General features: G+C 41.7%; 2 protein-coding genes across 12 annotated transcripts in view; one reads left to right on the top strand and one right to left on the bottom strand.

Annotated features, from left to right (window-relative positions):
• The first annotated feature begins 61 nt into the window (after positions 1–61).
• On the top strand, positions 62–13,439 carry clic5b (chloride intracellular channel 5b). 11 transcript variants are annotated; one of them, XM_053336601.1, is made up of 8 exons: positions 62–442; positions 473–517; positions 548–949; positions 8,683–8,792; positions 8,888–9,013; positions 9,659–9,765; positions 10,093–10,274; positions 11,747–13,439. In XM_053336601.1, the coding sequence occupies exons 1-8, from the start codon at positions 182–184 to the stop codon at positions 11,909–11,911; spliced, it is 1,398 nt and encodes a 465-aa protein (XP_053192576.1). In that variant the 5' UTR covers positions 62–181; the 3' UTR covers positions 11,912–13,439. The 11 variants fall into 11 exon arrangements, with proteins under 11 accessions (XP_053192576.1, XP_053192578.1, XP_053192573.1 ...); XM_053336603.1 differs by having other exon boundaries at positions 488–517; XM_053336598.1 differs by having other exon boundaries at positions 62–517.
• Positions 13,440–21,652: 8,213 nt separating this feature from the next.
• runx2b (RUNX family transcription factor 2b) overlaps positions 21,653–25,869 on the bottom strand; it is a 43,670-nt gene continuing 39,453 nt past the window's right edge. Inside the window, exon 7 of the mRNA XM_053336543.1 lies at positions 21,653–22,131. Coding sequence (XP_053192518.1) covers positions 21,653–22,131 — 479 coding nt within the window. The remainder of the gene's footprint in view (positions 22,132–25,869) is intronic.

Genomic DNA, 25,869 nt, shown 5'->3' on the forward strand with positions numbered 1-25,869 from the left:
TGCATAAATCACCTGTTAACTCGCAGGATCAAAGGTCTTTTATGAGTTATCGCTGGCATTTGCTCAAGCGTTTAGTCAGTCAGAGGCAGGCGGACCGTGTGCCACCACTTCAACAGCTCTCCTCCTCCACGTTAAACCCCAAGTCTGTCAAAAAAAAAAAAAAAAAAAAACACCAGCAAACATGGAAAACACGCATGAAACAGTGGATGAGGGAGCCGTGCATGAAGAGCGCCGCGATGGAGCTGAGAGCCCCGATCGAGAGCCCACATGTGAGAGCTCAGGTGAACAGCTGTGCAGCGATGTGCAGGTCCACGCCTCTGCGGAGGCTGAGCGAGGCTCGCCGGACTATATGGACACAAGAGACGAGGACAAACACAGCTGCTCTTCCTCTTCCGTTGACGATGAGGCCAAACCTGAGAAAGTGACAGAGGAAAGGGAAGAGGTGAATGCCGAAGAATTGAAGACCGAGGAGGTGAAGGCCGAAGAGGTCAAGACCGAAGAGGTGAAGGCCGAAGAGGTCCAGACCGAAGAGGTGAAAGCCGAAGAGGTCCAGACCGAAGAGGCGAAGACCGAAGAGGTGAAGGCCGAAGAGATGAAGGCTGAAGAGCTCAAGACCGAAGAGCTACAGATGGAGCCAAAGCCTGCAGTGGAGGTACAGGTGGAGGAGGTGAACGGTGAGGTGCATTCCGGATCCAGGCGCTCTTCTGCCTCCTCAGCGTCTTCTGCGTCCCCAGGAGACCCGTGCGACGACCCGCCGATCCAACCGAAAACCCTGGAGGAGGATAACGCAGATGATGGGATGATGATGGCGTACACCCTCCCCAGTACTGACTCCAGCCCGGAGGAGTCTGTTGACTACAGCCTCAACAGTCTGGAGAATGTCAGCCTGGATGAGAGCAGCGCTGCACCAGTAGACCCGGACCAGCCAGAAATCTCCCTGTTTGTCAAGGTAAGAAGAATACAGATCAGCAGGTCAAGCTTCAGTTCGTCTCAACTTCTTCTCTGTTCAGTTTGAGACTTCAAACAAAGCAGCTACAATAAAGTTGGTTTTCACTTACATTAGTGATGAAATCAGCACTTCACATCTGATTTGCCAAAAGGCGTCTCCCTCACTGAGGTTGGGACATAAAACAGAAGTGAATATTTTAATTCCCACTGGAAGGTGTGAGCATGTATTTTATGGTTGATTTAGCCCCTGAAAAAGTTCAGACTAGTTTAACATATTATGAATTCTTTTTGGAGTGGAGCAAAAATAATTTAGGATTTAAGCCAGCCATGTTACAGCTTAATGATGGCAATTATGACAATAAACCAATTATACTGATAGTATTTCCTACTGTTTATATTGTCTATACTCGAAATGTAAGAATATCATGATGTTGTGTTTTACTTTAAATATAGTTGAGCAGTATTGCAATAGAGCATACATGACATAACGTATAATGCAATTTATGGGCAACCCCATCCAGTAGATTAGTCTGAATTTGTAGATGTGAGTGACATGGCCATTTGTTGAAACCCCCCAGAATGTGGTTATGATACAATAATAGGCTCTTCATAAGGAGTTGTATCTAAAGGTTTTCTATTCATTATAATAAAGATATGTGATAGTAATTGTATAACATAATCTCAAGCAGTGGAAATGGCATTTCACACTCACAGTTCAAATCTGAATGAAATTAATCCATTACCTGCTAATAAAACCAACCATCCCTTGTGTTGATCATATTAAGAACATGCTCTATAAGAAAAGGACATTTTAAAATATGAAAATCAAAACTTGAATGAAATTGTCTATAAAAAGTTTGACAACATAATGGTTTAGTGGCGTAAATACTATATTAACTGACACATAGAATAAAATTATAGCCTATTAATTAGCTAGAGTGATGGTAGGCAGAAATGTCACAGAAGCGGTGGTCTCTGTGTATCAGAGCCTTTGTTAGTGAATTTAATCTGAAGGCAGTCTGATGTAATAATTAACTCGTCTACTGTGGGGCCATGGAAACCAGGGGTGAACTCCATGCTTGAGTAAATCCCAACTGTGTGTTTTTGCTGCGTCTCTGATAGAGGAAGTGTGTAAGGTGTACTATCAGTACATGCAGGGGTCACTTTGCTGATTGGGAAACAGAGATTGAGACCCTGTAGATTGGACTCAAGGAGTTCTGTCTGAAACCTTTGAAAAACTGGTGAAGTAGGTTGTACGAAGTTTAATAGCTGTCCTGTCTTTTTTTTTTTTTTTGCCATTGTCGGATAAAAATTTATGTATGCAATCAAAACAGTGGCGTTGCAAATGAAGAAAAATAATTGCTACAATCTGACTCGGATGACGAGTTCTTAAAATAATCCTTCCAACAGTTGTGGGGAGGACTGGAGCAAATTCCAGAAAAAGTATTAGCTTCTAACTTTGCCAAAGCCAACAATATTTTGTTCCATTTCATGAATATTGCATTATCATAACAACATATTGAATGTTCATTGTAATGACTTTTGCCAAGGGAAAATTGGAAGTAGAAATAATAAATGAGTGTTATGTCTTTTATCAAGTCATACAAAACCTTATTCTTCTAGTCTAGAAAATACCCGTCCTTGTAGCTGACCTTTAGACATGTTCTTGATAATTAGAAACAACTCTGGTGATTTGGGAGTTCACTGGGAGCCCCAGAGCAATAACACATTTACAGTACAAAAGGACAAGAGCACGTTTTACACACAGATATACTATCTGGATGTCATTATATCACGATTATGATAAACACGGACCATAGTTCTCCACGAAAATGACAACATACTTGGCCCCTACTCCACATACCAGCCCGCCCACCATCCACTATCTGTCCTTTCTATTTGAGTGAATCCAACCATGCAGGCGGATTTCCCAACAGTTCAATCATCAACAGTTCCCATAAAGTAAACCATGCTGTGCAATAAAAGTAGGGAGTAGAGTTAGGAGATCATCTATCTGTGCTGAAAGCTTACGAGACCCCTCCCCTGCTCTCTGTGATAAAGGAAGCCACTAGAGAATAGGTTTCACCTACTATCACAGAGGGCATTTAAACCAAATGTTTCTATGTTATACAATAGTATGGCATACTTAGACATGGAAAACTATGTCCAAGATAACACTTGCTACATAAGATGATCTAGTAGTCATTGTGAAAATTTGGACGACCGTGATATAATGTTCATTATGCATCACAGAGAGAATGAACAAAATGTAAATAATTCTTGTACTGAAAATATTATGGGGTCGTAGCAAGAGTGGAGAAGAGTTCAAACACTCCCTCCCCACCTTGGCTCCGGAAAGGTACAAAATATCTGTTACTGTTTGATTTGTGGGTGAATTATTAGCCCAGCAAGTCAGTGATTTGAGCTTCTTTTTTTCTCAAGAGGACATACAAACCATTTCTTCTCAACCTTTAGCGATTATATTACCATCAAAGATTTCGAAATCCTTAAATGAATAGTTTGAATGTTTGGGAAATTAACTTATTCACCCTTTTCACTCTTGATACTGCTGTTATATAATCTGCCAAAAGGTGTGAAGAATTTCTTAGCATTCGGATGAATCCAGGCTAGATATCTCCCCCTATTTCTAGTCTTTATGCTAAGATAAACTAACTCGCTGTGAGACTGGTATCGAACTCTTCCTCTATCTCTTGGCAAGAAAGCAAATAAGCATATTTCCCAAATTTAGAACTACCACATTAATGATCATACATTTATTGTCCTCTGAAGTCTATGGTGGTGAAAGATGCTGCAAATATTGGGAGAAGTCATTATCATGTATTGCTTTCATCAGGTTCTTGCTGTGAAGCCTATTGAGACTTTGATTAAGGCCTACACAAATCAACTCCACTCCCCCAAAACCTAAAATAACTCATTTAGAAACAACAGTTTTATTCATGAACACTGATGATGAACTCTTTCTTCCACATTCACCCCAGTAATTGGTCTGTGTTGCATGTTGGTAGGACTGCCAGGAGAGGGAGCTGCTCTATAAATAGAAACAGTAAAACAAAAAGAGAAAAATTAGCTCTAGCCTCCTCATCTCTTTTTTTCTCTGTCTGTCTTTCTGCATTTATCTGGCTTGCAGATTCTCAGTTGAGTCATTTTTTGGGTACATTTCCCAATATATCTCTATGCCTTTCCTAGAGAGGCAATTAGTGAGTGCCACTCAACGTGTGCCGATGAAGATTTTTTCACAGTCACCCTATATAGCCCCTTTTTGTTCAATTCATGCATTAAAACCAATGACAGCCATTAATAATTAACGCAGGAGTCTTCTCTCAAATATAGCCTGACTTATTCTGCCAGAGTCAAGCAAGTGTGAGAAGGATTAAATATGAATGAGACATACTGACACAGATAGCCACAGAAACTCAAAGTGACACAAAAATATCATCCTTCCTTTTATTTTAAAGGAATTTAATAAGATTACTTGAGAGTGGTGATACAAAAGTTTTCTGATGTGTTTTTAGAAACATCTTATGGGGGACAAAAAGCAAAGAAAAGATGTGATGATGGGAAAAATAACAGTGAGGTTATCAAAGTTGGAAGAAAGGGAAGAGATAAGAGATGATGAGATGGAGGAGGGGGTGTGGAGGAATGGGGAGGTGGGGGGGGGGGGGTTGAGGTATCAGTGTTGGGAAGAGAGAGAGATGGGGCTCCACCCCCTGGTATAGACTGACACCTGTTTTCTACTTTGTGGCAGTGAGAGCTTGCTGTGCTCCCCATCTGTGTCTAAATCAGAGCGTGTGGCTGTACCTGCCACCTGGTTCAACTCTCAGCCTCTCCTGCAGGACATGAACAACGAAGACAACTGCCTCTACAAGACCAGAAATTGATGGAAATCTTGAATTGGGGACTTGAAACTGAGGGGGAATAGAACCAAGACAGCTTCTTTAGGGTGTGAGGGATCACTGGATAATCTCAGTGGGATATCTCAGCTTTTTTCCTCTTTTTCTAGAGGATGTAGACCTCTAAGGATTATTAAAGGACTGTAGTTTAGAAAAAGAAAAGGTGATAGCCAGAACCAAGCACCATGTCCGCTAACGGTCAAGACAGAGACCCTGATATCGAACTTTTTGTCAAGGTAAGACAGAGACAAGTATTTCAGTGTATTTTAAAAGTTCAGTTTTGATGAAAGATAGAGGCAGTATAATAGCAGGATTTTCAGTGTAGCATCAGTACTGCGATGTGTTGTGGAAAGTCCATGTAACCCAATAGCAGAGGTAAAGTTACAGCACTGGCACACTGTGCTCTGTTGACCCAGGATTGTTGTGTCAGTGACAGCTCGCACCAGACACTGCTGTGGTACCATTACTTCATCTCATACTTAAGATGCAGTCACACTTTTATATAGCTTGAATTTTAATTGGCTAAGATGCTGTTTTTAGATTTTATTCAGCAGTGCATGGTGGGATAATTCTCTTGGAAATTAAATAAAGTAATTTTTCACTCACATCCCACTAAATCAACCACTGTATCTTTCATATTCAAGTATTCCTGGGATTATTTTTGTCTGCATCTGCAAGTGCCACCTTTAGCCGATACAGCCGTGTTGTTTTGCTCTCTATAGAGGCCCCCTGAGAAATGTTAGAGCCAGATGAATGTACCTAAGGCAGGTGAAGTGGAAGCTTCTGTGATGTGCTGCCTGGATGCACTGACCCAATTAGACAGTGTGAAGGCTGATTTCAGCCAATCCAGCTCCTAGGAAACCGATCAGCTTGGTAACTGAAAGTTCAACAGCACTGACAAAATGCTCAGCTTGCATCACCATTCACAATATTCCTCTGTAAAACAGAAAAATACTGTGATAGATATTTTGATCTCTCAATACAACTCAAACTAAATCCGCAACATATGTTTTGTTTTACGTTTGGCTAGAAGTTCCAAACTGTTGCTATTTTAATAAATGTTTTGCTTAATGCAACCAAGCTTACTGTTGGCTCTATTAAAGTGACATGTAAATCCACTCTGATGCACAAATCTTGCATTTAGAGTGGTTTTCCATAGTAGCTGCAATGCTGATAATATTTTTACCTGCCATCTGAGATGTGACCTAGATGGACAGAGATTAATCCTGCATGGCTGCACCTCCTTTAACGCCCTCATCCCCACACAGAAGTTACAGACAACCTGTTCAATATGTCATTTTTGGGTTATTGAAGCATTCTGTGGCCTGCTGTTCTTTTTTCCACTTAAGGAGCAAAAAAATATCTAAATATATTTTAGAAAAGCATGAAGCAACATGAGCTACCCAATTATAGCTCTGATAAATAACTTTCAGATGCAAGAGACTGACCTGTAAAACATAGTTTGCCTACAATTTCTTCAAAGAAGCGGAAAAATGTCATTGTGTTTGTAATGTGATAAAAATCAGAAGTTTATGAATTCAAACAATTGTAGTGGCTTGCTATAATGAAGCTCAGGAATTTGGAGAACATGGTACTTATTGGACAAATTGCACAAGTTCAGTTTAACAAAAAACATTTAAATAGTTTCCATAAAGTACTTTAGAGAGAAAAACTGCACACGGCAATTGGAACAGCAACATATAATTTACTCCAATTATTACTCTAAGCCTCGTTATCTGATCTTTCTGTTGAACTGTATTTGTAGCGATGAGTTGAAAGAGTTAATGACCAAATATTGCAGCATTAATGCATTACAAACAAATGTATATACACAAGGAACACAAAAACATGAGGAATTGTTTTGTATAAACTGTCTCGGTAATTATATATTTTCTTTCAAATGTGTGGTAAGATACATATGTGATGGATTATATGAAGCAGCATTGCATCCCTCTCATCATCAGATCACTCAGCAGGCCTGCAGTTCTGTTAGACGGGCTTTTGTCCTCCATGTTCTAGATGTTGATTGGCTATTATCTGCTGTGTATTGTGTTACCACCGTGCCGCTGAGGCTAGCCATAACAATGCACTGACAGAAGCATCACATGCACTCGGGCAGCATGACAGAACTGAGCATCAATGGCTGGCGTGCATACAGTTGGCTCAGCTACTTTTAGACCGACATTTCTGTTTTCTGGTCTTTGCTAGGAGCTGTGCACAACTGGGCACGTGTGCTGTGGGTGCTCACAACATATTTTGCATTTTTCTAACATTGTAGTATCATCAATTTGAAGATGTTTACTCTAAAGATAGTAATATTTTATATAGTAAAAATGGAATTAATTTGTTTCCTTATAAAACATGGGCTCTGATCATCTTATCCTATCCAATATTTATATACTTTTGTGCATAATGATATTTTAGCTCACTGTGTTAAGTTGTTAAGCATACACATACAGAAATTCAGCTGTGGTCTCTTGTCACACAATATTTTTCCGCCCAAAATTATTAGATACTCTAATTCAAATAATTAAATGAGGGAGACTCACTCCACTCATCAAATCTCTGCTCAACCTACTGACCTTGTGGTCACTGCACTTATTTTGTTGTGTGTTTTTGGTCTCTCTGTAACTGCAGGCCTGCAGGTCTGACCCTGCACTCTGTGCCCCGGTGGTCAGTGAACCAGGTGATAGAATCACTATGTATAATTCAGCTGGGCCAGCGGATCAGGTGTCACTGTGCTCTGCTGTGTATCCGTACGTGCCGACACTCGATCTCACTGCATGTACACAAGCATATGATGGAGAGGAAGTGATTCTGTCAGTTGTTTTGCAGTCTGGAAAAAATTACAATTTGGATGTTTAGTTGTTTTCATGCTGCATCCTCAATAAAGAATGTACCATTGATGAGCTTATTTCAAAAACCATTTGGATAAATGCAAAGCTACAGGTGAAAGATACGTTTATATTCTTTTTTTGGCATTTGGTAAGATGCTTTCACCTGACAGCACCAGTGTGTTCCTTATGTTACATGTCCACATCTACGTGGAAACTATTAAGAACAAGTAGAAAATTACTGCCAGGTTATAATGCTGGAAGGTCTCCTTAGTGTAGGTTTGCTTCTTTGTCCTTATCATCAGTCTGCAACTGAGGTTTAAGGATGACGTAAGTATGTGTATGTGTGTTTGCGATAACACTTGTACAACCCATGATGCTTCTCTCAAGAACCAAATAAAGGTTAAAATAATCTAATCCAAATATGAATTAGTATTTGATTGTCAGTATCAAGGTTGCAATCCTGTGACCTAAGCGTCACACATTTTCCCAACAGCTCTCCTTTTGAAAAAAGCTGCAAGATGTTTTAGTAAGCAGGGTGACCATCCTTTACTGTAAATCTGTGACCTGAAGCAAGATATTTAATCCCTTCTAGCTTTCAGGAGTTCAGATCTGAAGCTCAGCCCATGCTCTGACCACTTTGTAGAGGAATATGAGCAATTTAACAGATGAAGAGAGCTTTACATAAATGAGCACAAAATGGAACATAACAGAATCATCTGCAGAGTATTCAATTCAATTCAATTCAAAACAAAACACTTTATTTGTCCCCGAGGGGCAATTTAAAAGGCATGAGGAGCAGCATCATTAAAAAAAAGGACAAACAGAATATCAACAACATTGCAGTCCTGCAGCCTGACATTAATGACTTGTGTTCATTTGTAAAACTATTTGTTGAGACTGTGTCCATAAGGTTTTCATTTAACGCTATCATCATTTTTCAGACAATAGCCGCTTCTGACATGTTTTTTGTCATCTTGTGTGTGCAGGCAGGCAATGATGGAGAAAGCATCGGCAACTGTCCCTTCTCTCAGCGCCTCTTCATGATCCTCTGGCTTAAAGGAGTGGTGTTCAATGTCACCACCGTTGACCTCAAGAGGTTAGGATACCGGGTTGTAAGCTGCCAACACAAAAATACATTTATGCACTCGCTGGGTTCCTCATGGCACACTGCTCTTCATGTGTATTCTGCAGGAAGCCGGCAGATCTGCACAACCTGGCCCCAGGGACGCACCCTCCTTTCCTGACCTTCGACGGCGAGGTCAAGACCGATATCAACAAGATTGAGGAGTTTCTTGAGGAAACTCTCTCTCCTCCGAAGTAATTCAACAGGATATTTTTACAACACATAGTTTACAGTATCAGATTATATCACTGACTACACACGCTGCTCTTGGCTAGATTTATTTTGTTTCAGCAGCACTGTTGAAAGGGCAGGAAACATTTCAGGCCAATAAAAGATGAATATGTGCTGTTTTTGAAGAGGACTGATGTCAGCGGATATGATGCATATAACTTTGTTGTTTATGGCGGTTGTAAATCTAGGTATACATTATGTGTGTCTCAGGTGTTTTTTGCACACCGGTGGTGCAAAATCATTTTAATCTTGAAAACGAAACTAAATTAAAGGATATATAATGAGAATTCATCCTGTTTTAAAAAAGGGAAGACAGGTACATGTTTTTTTGTGATTGTCATTCCCAGAGAAAGTTAGAGCCTGTCTGTGAGCGCTTGCAGAGAAAAATGTCAGATTAACTAAATCTTTCTTTTATTGCCTGTAAAGTTTTTTACATTATAAATGGACTTTAGTGTGAGAAAGCTCAGGGGGTGGGCGGCCAACTCGGTGCAAGTGTGTGTAACATGTTTTCAGTCTGAGCTGAGCTCCAGCCCAGGTGTTAATGCTATCCAGATGGTTTGGTCTGCGTCTCTGACTGTGTCTCCTGCCTCTGTCCCCCGTCTGCTCAGGTATCCCAAACTGTCGGCCAAGCAGAGAGAGTCGAACACAGCTGGAAATGACATCTTCGCCAAGTTCTCAGCCTACATTAAGAACACCAAACCAGAGGCCAACGCTGGTGGGCTGCTCATTTTGTGCCATTTACACTCACAGGCACACAAACACTCTGTAGAACAAGACGAAATAATATATGACTGCCATTATGACATTCCTCCACTAGGTAGTAGCAGAGTCCAGTGTTTGAGGCTTTGACTCATTGAGTTTATTTTGCTGCCACCTAGTGAGATTATTCAGTGCCAGCAAGAACAAATCTTTCCCTTCTGTACTGAGGTATCCAAAGGTTGTGAACATACGGTCATGCATATATATATAGTTTTGATTTAGTCACTTACCCTGTACAAATATCGTATCCAGGCTTATGTGTGTTTATGTATTGTGTCTTTAGTGCTAGAGAAAGGTTTGAGCAGGGCCTTGAAGAAGCTGGATGACTACCTGAACAGCGCCTTGCCTGATGAGATTGATGCAGACAGCATGGAGGAGGAGAAGGGCTCAAACCGAAGCTTCCTGGATGGGAACGAGTTCACTCTTGCAGACTGCAACCTGCTGCCTAAACTGCACATAGTCAAGGTAAAGAGGGAGCGTACACACAAATACTGGGTAACACTAAGAAAAAGATGATTATTTGACTTATATTGTCTTGGATGTGTTTGGATGGATACAGACCCATGATTAAGGCTATAAATCCTCTCATAAACAGCAGTCCCGGGTCTAATATATAAATAAATATCACAGGCTACCTACCAAAGGCTCAGGTTAGCGTTAAAACTGATACAAAGCTTGCATATCCTACAGAGCAACAAACAAACATTAAAGTAGGATTTCTCTGTTAATACTGATAATTATTTTTCTATGATTACACTGACACAGCTATGAGGGAATCAAGTTTACCCTATGTCTTTTACTACAGAGCAGTTTTGCCCTTTCTCCTTTAACCTGACAGCGACCGATCACTACCTGCTTAGAGCCCCTAATAATGCCCACCTGTTGTCACTATTACTGATAAATGAAACATCAGAAAACACAATTGAAACAGTATAGGACTGAAGCCCTTCAACAAAATATAATATTAAATTAAACTTCCTTTCTTTTATCGGTGTAACATGACTGACAAGTTAATAGATTCACATCGAAAAATTGGACTTAAACTAACAACTGAACATGCAAAAAGTATGGCCCAGTGTAAAGGGAGAGGAGCAAACTATTCACACAAAGACACAGCATGTTTAATCACACTAACATCATGGCCCTAGAGATGGTCATGTTAGTCGATTGGCCGGCCTAACTGCTCTGGGCCAAACTGAAATGTCTCAACAATGGAGGATTGATTACCATGACATTTTGTGCAGACAAGAATGGTTCCCAGAGGATGCATACTAATGATGTTAGTGATCCCCTTTCATTAACTCTAAAACCACCATTAGGTTTATTTTATTTATTCAATTATTTTTGTGGAGTGTGTTCACTGGATGGATTACCGTCATATGTGATACAGATATTAATGGTTCCCAGAAGAGGACTCCTAATGACTTTTGTGATCCTCTGACTCTTCCTCTAGTGCCACCAGCAGATCATAGTCTCTTATCCAGTGAAATGTTTCAACATCTGCTTATGGATTAACAGGAAATTAGGAACAGACATATGTGGTTCCTAGACAGTGTAACCCAAATAACTCCTGTGATCCCATAACTTGTCATCTAGTGCCATCATCAGGTCAACATTTTTTTGTCCTGTATTTGACCAGTAATATGCAAAATGAATGACATTCCTGTCATCATGTGCTCATTTACCTCAACATTTACTGCATAGAAAAAAACCTTCAGGGTTGTTGACAATTATTTCTTCTTTAATTTAAAAGCTGTTGATAAGGCATGTTGAAAAAAATGTAAATTGAAACACTTCATAAAAAATAACACAAATTGCTGAAACATATTGATTGTATTTGAGTTCTTTGGGGTGGATTGTAAATGTGTGACTAGATGAATTATACTTTAAGTTAACTTTAATTCATGTTAAACTTAAAACCTTTCCTTCTTTTCTAGGTTGTTGCTAAGAAGTACCGTAACTACGACATCCCCTCAGAAATGACGGGGGTGTGGCGGTACCTGAAGAACGCCTACACACGTGACGAGTTCACTAACACCTGCGCCGCCGACTCTGAGATCGAGACCGCCTACAAAGACGTGGCGAGGAGACTGGCCAAGTAACTCGGTTGCTGACCCAAGCTGAAACAAAATAAACTAGCAACACACTGCACAAAAACATCACTTTCAAACATGCATGTGACTGTCCTCTTGAGTCTTCATCAGTGGCATTTTCAGGAGCCTGCGATTTTTCACTGTCACAATAAAAAGGTCAGATGTTGGAGTCCCTTCGGCGCAGATGTCTGCGTTGAAGGATTGCTCATGTTGCTTTGCAACTCCAGATGTGATGGATTTCAGAGATTCAGTACATAGTGTATATGGTTTTGCAATCACAGAAACAGACATGGCAAAAGAGAAGTGGAGCGGAAGATAAATCAAGCATATTTAACTTTATTCACAAGTTCCAAACCAGATTTAAATTCTGCTGCTGTGACATAACACTTTTCAACTCAAACATGATTGTGTCTGTCTGTATTTATTTCTCATAACACAAAGCTCCCTTTCATACGTACTCCACCGGTCCACACGGCCAAACATTTTACTAGCTGCTGATGTCAGGGTCGTTCACTTTATTTATTCCTAAGCCCACAGAAGTCTAGTCTGACTCCAGTGTTTATTATTGAGCTCTGGCTCCCGGGAGACACCTTGATTCATCTACGATTGATGACTGATGCTAATTGTTTGCTGAATATGACTGTTGCAATCTGCAGATTCATTTTGATTGTCATTCAATTGGTGTTGCTGTAGTAGTTTTGTTTCCTTGAGCTTAACATTTCTTTAAAAAAAAAATCACTCCTGCTTATGAAAGATTGATTTTAAGAGAAAGTAATAGAGGATTAATTTAAGAAATACTTTGATATGCTCAATGACGTTAGTACAGAGAGAAGAAAAATTAGCTGACGAGGGCATCTGTAGCTCAAAATGAAGCTTGCTTCTGAGTTGTTTGCATGCATGAATCTCTTTCTGTGTTGATATGTGTTGCTGATATAGAGCTTCTTTTTAAGATATGAAAAACCAGCTGCCTCAACTATGTGCCTTTATTTGGAAGTATCAAAAATCCATGCCAATGTCACTGATGGACTCATTATGAAAAATGTATTGCAGCCAGAGCTGAGACATTTGTTTTGCCCTGAGCTATTAGTGTTCAGTCTAGGTATTGATTTTGTCTTAAGTTACACATGATATTATGGATGGAGAGAGTATTTATTTAGCAGCCCAATCAGGCCTGATTAGGTAGAGCCATTAGTGCTGCGATGAAAAGCGTCTTCCAGGCCAGGTCCACAATGGTCAGGAGCCCTGCCCTCCAGCCCTTCATCAAAGAGACATTTCCTCCGCTCTGAGGAGTCGATCAACATCCAGAGCCTAAAAGTTCAAGTTCAAAAGTTTCATTGTCCACGCAGAGGAGGATGGAAATTTGTCTTGGGGCTTATCGTCTTTGGCTTGATGTCAGGCTGCAACTATAGCGAGACTTCCTTGAAGAACCATAAGGCTCTTGTGTGGTTTGGACAAACATATGATATGAAATTGGAGCATGATGACTGAGAGGCTTGCTCATTGCGAAGCTCTACAAATAAAATAATATTTTCACAGATCTGCTTCTGCCTTTTCTTTTCCCGCTAGGTGATCAATCAACACTGATACTCTTTAGGTTGTCATGAAGACAGAGGTGAACAGTTTTGTCTGAGTGATACCAAAGGTGCCTGGATCCTGGTCCTGAAAAGGGTTAAGTGTGCCTGACTGAGTTGATCAAATCCAGTGGTGCAGGTCTGTTTCTTCATCCATAACAGCAAGAGAGAGAGACTGAGGAAGAGAGAAAGAAGTAGAGAGAGAGAGTGATGACCGTTGACAGGCTTAAATAGAGGCTTCCATGCCAGGGATCAAACGCCATCCCTCTTCTCCACTCTCTCATTAAGACGGAAAACCCGAGCGCCGCCATCCGATCTGTCTCCATTTTTCCTCAAAGGAGTCTAACTTGAAAGATCTGCGCCTGTCGGATTTACAATGGTGGGCGAGTGGTGTTTACTGAGACACGGCCTTGCCAGAAACAACAGTCAAAGAAAATAAATGGAGCCTGCCTAGTGTTTCCACAGAAGTAAGGAAATATGGAGCGAGACTTGTGCCTTGCTGTTTGGTAATTAGTACCTAAACATCCCTGTCCTTGGATCCCATCGCTCACATCCAACATTTCTGCAAGCTGGATAATATACAGTGGAGCATTAACGTCAAACACGTCTGGTCATGGGGCCTGGCACGCCACATTAATCTGTTATTACACTCCCAGTGGATCTACCAGTCGCTGGCCTTGGCCACCGTAGCACAGTCCATATAGGCTGACAGGGACTCACACACAGCGTACTTTTATAGCCAGGTTTAGTAAACCTTCTCAGCTCAGGCATAAATTGTGTAAATTGAGTCTTGCTTTGAGACCTGAGCTGATTAAAACAAACTGGTGTATTTGACGTGTGAGGACCTACCAGAAACAGACCTGTGATCCAATTAAGGGCCAGACCCATAGTGTAAGAAATACTGCCATGTAGACCTCAATGCCCCATGCAAGTACAAGTCAAATTTAGCCGCTGCTTACCATAGATATTGCACCCATGAGATGGACACACATGTTTCAGCCTGAGGTGAAGTTTGATTTGACCTCATACTGTCTCGCTATTTTAGAAGAAACACTACTTAGTTCATGTGTTATACTTGTAGTTTAACTTCAATAGCAGCAGAAAGGGTTTTGTTTGTTTTGTAATGTCATACAGCTTCCCCTGCTATACTTTGGATGTTTTCTTTTTTTTCACTGATGGGAATGTTTTGCAAGTATGCAGCCATAATTTGGAATAACTGAAACTTACTGATTAAAGTTGAGCGATCACCAAAGTTAATACAATTCGTCCTAAGAGGGGCATGATCATTTGTACCAAAAATCGAATGGTTATCCATCAAATAGTTGTTGAGACATGGCATTTAAAATTAAAAATGTCAACCTCATGGTAGCACTAGTGGAAAAGTCATTGTATCCTTAAAATCAGGCGGATTTTCCTCTGGGCACCATGAATGTCTGTACAAGGTTTTCTGGAAATCAATCCATTAGTTTTTGAGATACTTCAGTCAGGACCAAAGTCGTGCATCAACCAACCAATCAACAGAACCATCAATAGATATAGAATACTTTATTTAAAAATATTCAAAGCCATTGTCCACTGAAATACTCCTTCCATTTACTATTATTGTTTGGTTATTGACTGACATGTGACATCAACATCAGCCTATTCAGAAGGTGACAGCTGATGTCCTACTGGCCTAAAGGAGGAAGTGTCTAATCAGAGCATGGCTGACATCGACAGTAACCATGTCATAACAGGAGATCATGTTTAAAAGAGAGACAGAGCTGCAGAAGACGAGTCCTAGTCTCTTCTACTCTGAGACAGAGAGTAAGTAAGAGAGTATCAAATTCTCAGCAGGTCCCCCAACCCTCCTCCGCTCGTCTGCCCTTGGAGGTTTGAGTGACTTGTGGTGAAGCTTGATGGGGATTATTGATCTGCCTGGCGCGCGCCTGCGGTTTCGGCGTAAGACTGACGACCTCACCAGAGAGAGTTCTTGGCACACTCCGGCCCCTGTCTTAGATCACTGGAAGAGCTGTGAGGCTGGGACAGGCCTGTCGTGGCCTGAAGTGTGGACTGTTCGAACTCAGAGCCAGGTGATCAAGACATTTTTCTGTGTATTTAAATAATCAGGCCTAAATTTAGGCAGAAGATAACAATAAACATATCTGATTGGGTTTTTGGAGAGGAGACCATGTAGCTGAAATGAGTAACCATGTCTGCAGACAGCAGAGCCCGGGGGTATTTATGCTCTTGGTTAGATTTACTGGTTAGAGTTTCAGTTCCAGTTGTGAACCACATGAAATAATCCATGGTCACTGAAGAAGGATGTGGACACTGTGCTAATTATGCGAGATGATGATGTCAGGTATTGATACCTGCTAGTGAGCCAGAACTTTTCCCCTCCATGCTGTGTTCCAATGTATATAACCACACTGTGGTGGCCACACTCGCTATACGACCACACTCACATCCACATGTCGGACATGTCTGGATCCTCAGCAGCCCTCACACATCCGCACTGTCAGGCGAGCGAACACTTTATCATTCATAGTTGTAAATCATCGCTCTGCCTGCAGGAAACACGCAGCATTTTATTTTCCAGTCATAAACCATAAAACCTGCCTCTAACACGAGTTATGATCCTTGGAGACAGAGAGGATGAATGTCTAAAGCAGAACCAGACACTATGGCGGGCATCCTTCATCCCGCGTTCGCCTGGCATACCCCAGATGGCTATGGTCGTGTGGTGGATTTTCCAAAAAGCCCAACATGATCTAAATGTCACCAGGGTTGTATGTCATTCAGCAGTGAACTGGATCCTTGTAACTGCTCTGAATTACCAGTCCATTAGTCTTCAATTAACACTCGCCTGATAAAGTTTTAACAGCCCTTCATCTGACAGGAAGAACACATAGAGCGCCTTCATGCTTGGTTTCACTTGAAGATGGGGCCCCTGCCCAAATTTTTGAAATTTTATTGCCTGGCTGAAACCTATGGAAAAGGCCTGTTTTGCATGAATATTTGGCACAGAGCTGAGGTTTATCCTGTCTTATGTTCTGTACACTCGCTTGTGCTGCAACAGTTTGCCATTTTTTGACAGTTGAGATGGTGTATAATTTGAAACACTGACATGAAGCGGAGGCCTTCGACAAAGAGGCCTTTTGTTTGTGTGTTTGGTCGCTGTCCATGGTCCTGACACTTGCGTTTTCACAGTAATTCCTTTTTTCAGGCGGCGTGGCCAGTATCAGATTGCATAATCTGAAGTGGCAGAACTCATTAAATGTAGACATTTTACGTTTCATAAGTGCACTTTTCTCTGAGCCGCGTTTCACTTAGCAGCAAAATGGTTTCATGGAATCGAATGTTTCCAAAGCAGGGTAAAGACGCAGGCATGCTTTAATCTAGTGATGAATGGATTCTGGTGCAGGATGTCAGGCTGCCTTACAACACTGACCTACCATGTCTGTGAGGTTCTTGGCTGCTGTCTGGATGCAGCTTGCCTGCCAATTGATCATTTCTTTTATTACAGGTCAAAAGACAAGTCATTGTTTACAACCCCTTTCTGTGAGGGTGAACAATTTTTCATATCTGGCATTCACTCACGCAAGAGCAAAAAGTCTTGTACGGGCCGAAGTCCGCAGAGACAAAATGTGAGGTGTTGGAACTTTAGTAGGTCTCTGAGTACCACTAACATAATAAGCGCTATTTGGCCACATCCAGCCTACTTTTGGCAGTAGAGAGGACCGTATGGGTGGGCCCCTCACCCCGGTCCCTAAGGTTAAATAAAAAAAAGCCACTAGAGTGCGCCAAAGTACACAGTTATTGTTGACTCAGTTTGAATTTCTCCTGGAATAGGACGGTAGTTGCTCAATTACAATCAGATCGTATTAAGATCAATTTTGTGTATTTTACGGTGGGCATGGGGGTTCTAAAAGATGGTCTACCTCTGAGAAATTTAGGTGGCCTGTTGCCACTTGTTAAACTCAGATGACATAAGATTAGAGAGGGTCACTGAGGTCAGGGCTTCATGCTCATTCAACAGTCAGGGCCTACGCTGGAGAGCCCCCTGCCCTGAGTTTATCTCAAGCCCAAATGAGAAATCAAGACGCATTCCTGTGTAAGGGCAGAAAAGAACAGTGGAAACACACACACACACACACACACACACACACACACACACACACACACACACACACACACACACACACACACACACACACACACACACACACACACACACACACAGCCTTCATCGCGGTTAGTGGAGACAAAAACATGAGAAGAGATATACAGCTCTGTGAGTGGTATGAGACCCCTGAGGATCACTTCCCGCCTGAGCTGCTCCTCTGAAACGTTTGTAGAGGTCAAGTAAACAGTTTGTATTGGGCTGTCAGCTGTGTGTGTGTGTGTGTGTGTGTGTTTGCACAGTCAGCTGAATGGAGTGGTTTTGTCTCCTCATAAACTCCTGTTTGTATTCCTCTCTGTTGATTGCACAATTGCATAATATTATAAGGAATGGAGTGTGGTATGCTTTGTGCTGCTTCTGCAGACTACTCACAACCTGGTATAAAAATCAAGAGCACATCATCGCTGGCATCATGTTCAACCACCAAATTTAACAAGGACGAGAACTCTATACCAACCCTGTTAAGTGAGTCTGCCTCGGTGCTGCTGCGTCTCCCGTGCATGCAGGACATTATGCTAATTTCACTGGGTGTCTGGGTCCCGTTGCTCCTCCGGAGTTCATTATTATAATTGCTAGACATGGCTGAGAACGCTGAGAATGTGAACCTGAAACCAGCGGGAGCTTTTTCCACGCAATCTATATTCAGGGAAATCCCGAGAATGTTCCCAATCTGAAACCTTAAAAAAACACATGGGGATAGTGGAGCCCTCCCTTCTCTCTCGTTCAGTGTGTGTACGTGTGTGTGCGCACACTTAGATTGGTTCTATTATGTCTTGGAATAATGTAAAACAGCTTCCCTGGTTCTCCCTGTCTCTGATCCTGTCTCCATCTCTTTGGTTTCCCTGCGTACCTTTGAAATGAAGCCATGGCAGTGGCAGTGGCAGTAGTAGTCTGGCTGAGTGTGCCGGGGCCCCAGCCTGCCTCAAGTCCCCGTCCAAAGACAATGTTGGTGCAGACGGAGCGGCAGACCAGAGATGACACCGCTGAATAAGCTTCCTTCGCGCAACACTCTCTGAGATCTGCTTGTTAGCTGTTACAGAGAAGATTAAACGTGTGATGACACTTGTACATGTTCTTACTGAATTAAGAGTGTGGTCGATGGTGGACCTTTAAATTTAAATTGAGTTAAAACTGTGATTTCAGTGGAAAGAGGAGATTAACAGGAGAATTTAAGTTACAAAATTCCTATTTTATTCTTAAAATAAACAAAATGTACAATCACAATGCCAATTTCACTCACTGTTGTCAGGTCTGTTTGTCCCTTTAAAGAAAACAAAAACAAAAACAAAAAAAACAACACTCACCTTATGGAACACCTTTATGAAACGTACCAGTTTAAATTTCCTGACAAGTGTTCATGAGAGAAGAAGCATAACAATAGACATAACAAGTCAACTTTATATAAGAGCAGGGTAAAAGTACGGTTCCTGGATATCATACATGTTGATCATTAAATAATACAAGGTCAGCATCTTTGATGACAGTTTGTATGCAACATTTAACCAAGAGGGAAAAAAAGAAAGGATGGACCTCTTGTTTTCTGGAAAAAAACAACAAACGAACAAAAAACACAACACAAACAAAAGCAGATGAGGACAGAATGAGATGTCAGTGCTGCGATGATGTGTAAACAGTTTTTAAAAGACCATTTCCTGTTCAAAGTTGGAAAGAAAGAAAGGACTTAAAATAAATTCCCACAGATGTGCATAGTTACCGTGGAGACACTGAGTAAATTTGTAATTGGAAAAAAGCTATAAAATCACAACAATCTAAAAGGTTTTTATTTGCTTTCTTATGTTACACTGTAACAGCAAAAACACTTTTCGTTTGGGCTGAAGCAGTCGGGGAAATGTAGTGTGACATGTTCAATTCCATTAACTGAGTTCTGAACATCCTCTGCAGAGACGGGAAAAGAGGCACTGCGTGCAAACCTTCAATGAAAAGCTTGAAGTCTGATCCTTGGACAGGGCCATGTTTTTCTCAGCTTTTTAAAATTGGGTTATTATATTACCTACATGCACTGAATATCATATTGTACGAAAGCAAAAAAAAGCTTTTTTTCAAACAAATACCAACTGCCTACCAACTCCAATGAAAATGGTTTGTTTAGCCAAGTGTTATCCATTCGGTGTGTGTATGTGTGTGTATATATGTGTTTGTGTGTGTGTGTGTTCGTATGACTCCAGTGGCGTTATATCTGCACTGAGGACCAAAACCACGAGCCCTGCTGGCAGCCAGCCGCAAGTGCTGCTAGAAATAAAACAAGAAATAAGTGCTTTATGAAACAAACATACACAAGTCTCCCATATTTTTTGGTTACCAGTTTGCTGCCAGCAGCTGCATCCAATCACCTCAGCTTTTTTGCACTTTTTCCTTTTACTCCACTTTAAACATCTCACATAGCAATTTCAAATTTGGAATATCAGACGTTCCCTCATCCTGGTGCCACAGAATGATTTTAGGTTATGACACTAGTGAGGGACGATACAGATCTATTTGGTAAACCATGTCAACAGAAGCAAAAAAAATAAAAAGGGAAAATAAATAGGTCTGAAGGAATGTCACAGTCTCTTTTCTTTTAACTGTGATATTTCATTTTCAATCTCAAAGACTGAAAGAGAAAATGCAAAAAACAAAAACAAAAACAAAAAAAAGTACCCGTGTGTGTCACACACTAAGACAAACTTTTTCAAAGCTATCTTTTGCACATGATATAAAAGCTTTAATAGCTTTGGCATGTTTTCCCTATAATCTTAAGCTGGACTGGTGATAAAGAGGACGTGCAGATACAGCAAGTCTGTGTGATCATCCAAGGATCATTCCAGTCCTGAGGAGTTCTTTTATCACAAAATAACTGAACCTTAAAAGTCTGACCTGCTACTTTTGAGTGCACTCACTGCACTACTAGGTGTGGTACCAGCATAATCTACTTTGAGATACATGTCAAATTGTGTATAAATGTACCGTTTCTTATTTGGATGAGAAAATACGCATGTATCTGTGTGCATGTCAAACCAGACAAACCCAAGAAATCAAGCAGAATTTCCCCAACGGATAATTATTTTCCCCCATTGAAGCTCTCTTTCATGGTATGTTGCCAAGAGGCACAATACGAGTTATTGCTCAATAAATACCAAAGGTTTAATTCTAAGCCAAATGTATGTCAACGCCTAGCAAGGATGTTGGGCTCTTAACGTGTGGAGCAGTTAAACTGAAAGTTACACCAGAAGAAACATGTTGCAATACTCTTTGGAAATTACATTTCATATTTGAAACGACTTAAATCTTTGGGTACTAAAAAAAATTAAACCTTTCACTCTTTAAATTACCTATCAAAAAAAAAAAATCATTTTAACTTAGTCATATAGATGCATCAAAAATATTCAGATTACACTTCTTTGACTCAAGTTTTCAAATACAATACATAATTTATGGCTTTATAAGTTAAAACTAAGAAAACGCCTCAATCTACATCAACGTTTCACCCACAATATACAAGTTAAATTAATTGGTTTAAAGCAAATTTACTGTCCATACCACTTAAGGTAACATATGTGTTACTCTCATCACTTGCTACTCAGTGCTTAACTTGCATCTTGATATTGTCGTAGTACAAAAACATGCTCTGCAAAAAGCCTTATTGAAATACAAACCCTATACAAAAGAGGCAGTCTTTTACAAATATTGTTGAAGCATCCCTTAGCTTGTGGATTATAATAAAACTGGAATAATGTCTCATCCACTTGCGCCTAGTAAACCAAAATTGTCTAGTGTCTTTCTCGTTATTGCTGTGAGAATGACTCCCTTTGTAGTGCCTTGGTCAAAACACATTCCAGGAAGACAAGTCCGTACAAGTCTGTTTTTTTTTTTTAACCTCAACCTTAATTTCCAAGCAAAAGGTAGAGATAGTTCTTAGCTGATGAGAGCTCAAAAATCCCCTTTTCAATAAAAAAAGGCTTTGTGCTTTCAAACCATGACATCAGTTGACTTCTTATCTTCGCCTCCTTGTTTTCTTCAGTATGGCCTCCAGACAGCCTCATCCATGCGGCCTCCGGGGTTGAGAACAGTCGGGGAGTTACTGTGACTCCCGTCACCATCCACCCCTCCCTCCGTCTGGCTCGGCAGGTTGGGGTTCACCAGGGAAGTGCCCGTGGAGGCACTAGTGCAAGGTGGGATCATCCGGGAGGGCGAGCGATCGCCGCCAGGAACCATGGAAAACTGGTACGAGCCGGATGAAGCGCCATAGTAGAGATAGGGTGTGCTGCTGGTCTGGAAGGGACCACTCTGGCTTTGGGTGGAGCCTGGGTAAGGTGGGGGAAGGTAGGTGTGGTAGTGAGCGCTGCCCAGCGACATGGCGGAGGTGACGGGCGGGGTGTAGGTGAAGGTGGCTGGGTAGTGCATCCGAGGGCTGGAGAAACGACTCTCTGTGAGGGAGGAGAGGCCTGGGAACTGACGCTCAAACTGTCCGGGAAACGGGCTCAGGTCAGAGGAACCTAAAGACACACAAACACAAGGATTCTCTTTTAAGGGTTGTTTAGGCATCAACAGTACAGCAGATATAATCATGCAAGCCTAAATAATTACATTTCTTCTTACCAGTTTGTCAGTTTTGATTATGTGAATTATGGCTTTGGACTCTTATGATATTTAGCACTTTGTCTTGTGGAGTAATTGAGTTTAACGAATAAGTCCCTTGAGAAATGAAACGGTAGTAAATTAAATTGTATGTAATCAGATATTTTGAGCCAGATATGTGTGTTAACCAATTTGGAAAAGACTTTGGCTGATGGATTTTGTGGGCACATTTATGAAATAGCATTTATCTCCAAATATTGTTTTATTCATCGTCTCCACTGGTGTTTTTCACTTCAACATCTGAGTCTTGATAAAGTTGACAAACACATCAGTGCAGTCCCACGCATACATATGCCTTAATATGTTTACGCCTCTGCATATTTATGTTTCTGTGTGTGTGTTGGCGCATGTTTATGTGTATCTGTATAACTGTTTATGCATGCAAATGTGTGTGTGTGTAAATGGCACTGTGTGTGTGTGTGTGTGTGTGTGTGTCTGGGGGGTGGGATGGGGGGAGGGAGGGGGGGTATGTGTGTGAATACTGTATGCACATAAAAAAGCAGTTGGGATGAATCAGGAGCTGCACATGTGGAAACACTTTGAGCAGAAACAGTTTCCATGAGATCCATAATGAGGCAGGGCTGAGCTCTGATGTGGCTCCTCTCCTCGCCTCCCATCGGCTCCAGCGTGTGTGTGTACGTGTGTGTCCGTGTGCATGCGCGCGAGTAAGAGAGAGAGAGAGGGAGAGAGCTGAGAAGGAGCTGCTCCATCTCACCCTTCATTCCTCTCTTCGCTTCATCCCTTAAAAAATACCCAAAAACCACTAACTGGCTGTGGCGAGCTTCGCGCTGGGCGCAGAGTTTAAGGAGAATAGTAGGTCCTCCCCTTCTCGCACTCCCTTCCCCCTTGTCTCCTCTCAGTGGTTTAGTCCAGCCATGGCGCTCTTATCATAAATCACTAGGCGTCTTCCGTGTCACCATGTCTGCTGCTAGAGGACAGGGGGTGGCGGGGAAGAGGAGGGGGGGACGCAGTGTTTATGTGCAGGGAGGAATTGCGAAGCCGGGTTTGTCGCTAGCGTCAAATAGCATATGCTGCCAATTAGGGCCTTTAAACTTCCTCTTTCCACAAGATCTGTTTGATTCTAATAGAAATAGTAGGTGATTGTCTCGGCTGTGGAGGAGTAGTGTGATCTCAGACATGAATGGCACTGTTCAATAAACTCCTGACTCCTGCTTTTAACATTTGGACCTATTTTAGTGCTCAAAGAGGCCCTGTGATGATGAGCCAGATCGAATTTATTAGTTTAAATGAAACCAGAGTGGAACATTGTCTAAATATTTGGAAGCATTTTACAAACTCGAGAGCATCACTTCCGAAATAAGTGTTTGACTTGACTGATGCACTTTTGCAACCGCTTCTTAGTGTTCAGGTTACTATCTGATTTATTAACACAGACGTTATTCCATACTTGAGACATTTTTAATGAGACAACTGATGAACCAGCTAGACAACTCGACTGATCATGTCCTGCATGACGCTATATGATACCCTCTATGATAGGCTCAACACTGTGCATGTAGACATAAACATAAATAGTTCCTGTGACAGTCCAGTGACATAACATCTTCCCCCTTTTGAGTCGTGGACATAGATGTATGCAAGTAATTACAAATGTTTTGCAGAAGTTAACAACACAGATAATAGTCAGAGCAAATAGCAATTAACCCCTGCAAGTCAAAAGTCCAACAGTGTAGGTTAGAAGAACACTCAGTAACTTATAACACACTGAGTGATGCTTCATATGGCCTCTTGTAAACAAATTGTAAAGTACTGTAAACAATGTAAATCAACCTTTTTCCCTAAAGTGGTCATGGGATATACTGCCCAGTCACCTGCCCATCTGCTCCATTTTAGCAATATACGCATCAAGTAAATACAAAGTCTTTAAGTCTTTCGGGCGGATGGATGATTCTTTCCCTAGAAGTCACCTGAGCTTGATCAGGGAAATATCCCATGGGATATGTTGGAACAGTCTCTGCGATAGGAGGCCTTGGGTGGTGGTGATGGTTATTTGATCACCTGTGTGCTCTCTGTCTCACCTGGTTGTCATATAAGAAGGAAAGGTTGAGCATAGATGGTGCCTGTTAATCCGCAGGGTTCCATGGCCTGTCTCGATAGGGACCTCAGGTGTGGCTGTTGAACTGTCCCTGTTGCTGTCTCACTTTCACTGCCATAGGCTACTGAGGGCTGGAACTGATGTGTTTTAAGTCATAAACCACAGAAAGGCTTTCAAACGCCTTGCTTTAAAATGGTCATCCATTGTCTGTGTTTAAGTCATCTGGACAACCCCCCCTAGCAAACATAATGTTCAGTCATGTACAGGTGGTCCCACTCATCATGTCAGAGCCATTTCCAAAGCACAAGAATAGTATAGTCAACGCCAAACAAGTAGTCCCGCTTTGCATATTTACAGATGTCTGCTCCGCTCTTGTGCCAGGGCCTTGGCGGTAGCGAGATTGTCATCAGAGGATCCTTCCTCTGTGTTGGTCTGGTCTGCATGCGTTCAGGGCCCTTTGTCACCAGCTCTTGTATCTCGTTCTCCAGTCTGGGCCACCATACGATCATGAGTGCCTTTTCTCAACACTTAGTGATGCCCTGGTGCCCATCATGCTAACGGTTGAATATGTCACCTCTCATACTGTGTGGGATGATGATGTAATCCTCATACAACGCAAATCCCTTTGAGACTGACAGCTTATTACCCTAGCGGTGGTATGATTTGGCTTGTACTGGAACACTATTTAACCATGTGTCAACAATCCCAATTCCACGCAGCCTCACACTTCAGCAGGTTGTTGAGGTGACTTACCACTTCTGACAGGTTGGGCAGGTTTCTCTCCAGGTAGTGGACCATACCCAGGAACCTTGGCAGCCCTGGCACATTGCCTGGTGGCTGTAGCTCTGTAATGGCGCCTACTTTTGAGGGGTCAAACCGGATACCGTCTCCATTGATGTGGTGCCCCAGGTAGTTCAGCTGTTTTTGGCGGAGGCAGCACTTTCTGTCATTGAGTTTCAAGCCTGCACTCTTCAGGATTTGCAAGACACTTTGGAGTCTCTCCTTGTGTTCCCTGTCATCTCTGCACTGGATGAGAATATCATCCATGTAGACCTCAACTTCTTCCTGACCTCGGAACATCTCTGACGTTTCCTTTACAGAAATCTCTGGTGCACTAGAGATTCCAAATGGGAGCTGCTTGAAAAAATATCTTCCAATGTGTGTGATGAATATGGTCAATTTGGTTGTTTCACTCTCTAGCGGAATTGGCCAAAAAACACTTGCCGCATTGAACAGGGAAAACACTCAGGATTCAGCCAGTTGCAACAGCATGTCCTCTATGGTAGGTAAAACAAACCTCTCTTCACAGCCAGTCAGTTTGAGTCAAAACAGATCATCACCTTGGACTGGGACCATGGGGATGCACCACCATGGGGTTGGCTCCTTGACCTCCTTCATGACCCTGCACTTGACTATCCTTTCCAGCTCTGCTTTGACCTTTGGTTAAGGCATTTTCCTTACAGTGTTGACACAGAGTATGCTTGGAGTGGTTCTACCATACCTAAAGCCATTTGTCGGTCTTCCAACTTTGTTGCAGTGA

Source organism: Scomber japonicus, chromosome 17 (assembly GCF_027409825.1).
Source record: "Scomber japonicus isolate fScoJap1 chromosome 17, fScoJap1.pri, whole genome shotgun sequence".
Lineage (NCBI taxonomy): Eukaryota > Metazoa > Chordata > Actinopteri > Scombriformes > Scombridae > Scomber > Scomber japonicus.